At 43.6% G+C, this 2335-nt stretch overlaps 1 protein-coding gene across 1 annotated transcript in view; it reads left to right on the forward strand.

Annotated features, from left to right (window-relative positions):
- The window catches only part of txk (TXK tyrosine kinase), a 26463-nt gene extending 24555 nt beyond the window's left edge, over positions 1-1908 (forward strand). The window contains exon 15 of the mRNA XM_071334187.1: positions 885-1908. Coding sequence (XP_071190288.1) covers positions 885-956 — 72 coding nt within the window. The 3' untranslated portion in view covers positions 957-1908. The remainder of the gene's footprint in view (positions 1-884) is intronic.
- Positions 1909-2335: the final 427 nt, after the last annotated feature.

A 2335-nucleotide genomic window follows, 5' to 3' on the forward strand; every position in this document is an offset into this window, starting at 1 on the left:
GTCTGTCTGTCTATCTATCAACTCATGTACCAGTGCTGGCACGAGGTATCACACACACCTGTCTGTCTGTCTGTCTGTCTGTCTGTCTGTCTGTCTGTCTGTCTGTCTGTCTGTCTGTCTATCAACTCATGTACCAGTGCTGGCACGAGGTATCACACACACCTGTCTGTCTGTCTGTCTGTCTGTCTGTCTGTCTGTCTGTCTGTCTGTCTGTCTGTCTGTCTGTCTGTCTGTCTGTCTGTCTGTCTATCTATCAACTCATGTACCAGTGCTGGCACGAGGTATCACACACACCTGTCTGTCTGTCTGTCTGTCTGTCTGTCTGTCTGTCTGTCTGTCTGTCTGTCTGTCTGTCTGTCTGTCTGTCTGTCTGTCTGTCTGTCTGTCTGTCTGTCTGTCTGTCTGTCAACTCATGTACCAGTGCTGGCACGAGGTATCACACACACCTGTCTGTCTGTCTGTCTGTCTGTCTGTCTGTCTGTCTGTCTGTCTGTCTGTCTGTCTGTCTGTCTGTCTGTCTGTCTGTCTGTCTGTCTGTCTGTCTGTCTGTCTGTCTGTCTGTCTGTCTGTCTGTCTGTCTGTCTGTCTGCCTGCCTGCCTGTCTGTCTGTCTGTCTGTCTGTCTGTCATAACGTTATTGATGTGTGTTCTAGACACACACACACACACACACACACACACACACACACACACACACACACACACACACACACACACACACACACACACACACACACACACACACACACACACACACACACACACACACACACACACACACACACACACACACAGAGTCAGGGCCTGTCAGCCTTCTTCAGGAAATTGAGAAGTTTGAAAGCTGTGTTTTATTAAGCTGTGTTTTATTATTTTGATCATTGTCAGAGACCACAGGGCCGTCCTTCTTTCTCTGAGCTGCTGGAGAACATCAGACTACTGGCTGAACTGGCAGACTAGACACAAACACACAGCTGTTGGAGAGGATCAGACTACTGGCTGAACTGGCAGACTAGACACAAACACACAGCTGTTGGAGAGGATCAGACTACTGGCTGAACTGGCAGACTAGACACAAACACACAGCTGTTGGAGAGGATCAGACTACTGGCTGACTAGACCATCACATCAGGTGAAAGCTATGATCCCTTATTGATGTCTTTTGTTAAAAGACGTTTTAAGCCTTGAGACAATAGAGTACCACAGTATAATACCCATAAAACCTAGCGGTCAAATAGGAAAATGGTTCCAATCATTTTTCCACATTTCATTTTTCCCTTAGGTGATTTTAGAAACACTTATAATAATTGCCGTGTTTCGTGTAGACTTTCCCCGGCGTGACGTTTTGATAACTGTAAATCTCTCTCGGGCAAAGGTGACTTGTATCAATATATTCCCCTGTATACATGTCTCTAAAATCTCTGAGTGGAACCATTTACCTGTTTCGACCGCTAGGTTTTATGGGTATTATGACACCTCCACTGTGGGGCTGTATCGAGACATGGGTGTGTCATTCAGAGGCTGAATGGGAAAGACCAAAAATCTAAGTGCCTTTGTATGGGGTGCTGGGTTTTTCACCCTCGACAGTTTCTCGTTTGTATCAAAAGGACATCCAGCCCAATTTGACACAACTGTGGGAAGAATTGGAGTCGACACGAGCCAGTATCCCTGTGGAACGCTTTCGACACCTTGTAGAGTCCGATGAATTGAGGCTGTTCTGTAGGCCAAAGGGGGGATGCAACTCAACGTTAGGAAGGTGTCCTTAACGTTTTGTATACTCAGTGTATGTAATTACAATTTTATAAATACTTTTGACATGGTAAAAACAAGTATTATATTCATATAATTCGTTTGTCAATGTACATAACAGTTTCTACAATATTTTTTTCAATAAAACAACTTCTGGAAAGTACAGTATAGCATGTATTTTTTTTAAACTGTGCAGTTTGACAGCAACGCCACCAGGGTGTGCTAGAGACCTTATTAAAACCAATCATGCCAACAGGTGGGCCTAAACAGCAACAACCAAGTATGTCACTTTCTGGGCGAACACGACCAAAATTCACATAGAAATGTGAGTTATAGATCTATCGAATCTACTTGAAAGAAAAGTCTAAGAAGTGGTCGATCCGTTCTGCGTGAGCTACTTCTATGCTTCCTGTTCTTAAAATGAGGTTTTTGCATCTGTTACTTTCAGTTTTGTACATCAAGCGATACGCTTCTAGTTCCGACACCAGTTTCAAAAAGCTGAAAATAATATTTCTGTTTATGGAAAATATACTTCACAGAAATGTAGATGGTACAATGACTCTCTACACTATACTAGATTAATGTAGATG

The sequence above is a fragment of the Salvelinus alpinus genome, chromosome 11 (genome assembly GCF_045679555.1).
Source record: "Salvelinus alpinus chromosome 11, SLU_Salpinus.1, whole genome shotgun sequence".
In the NCBI taxonomy this organism is placed as follows: Eukaryota; Metazoa; Chordata; class Actinopteri; order Salmoniformes; family Salmonidae; genus Salvelinus; species Salvelinus alpinus.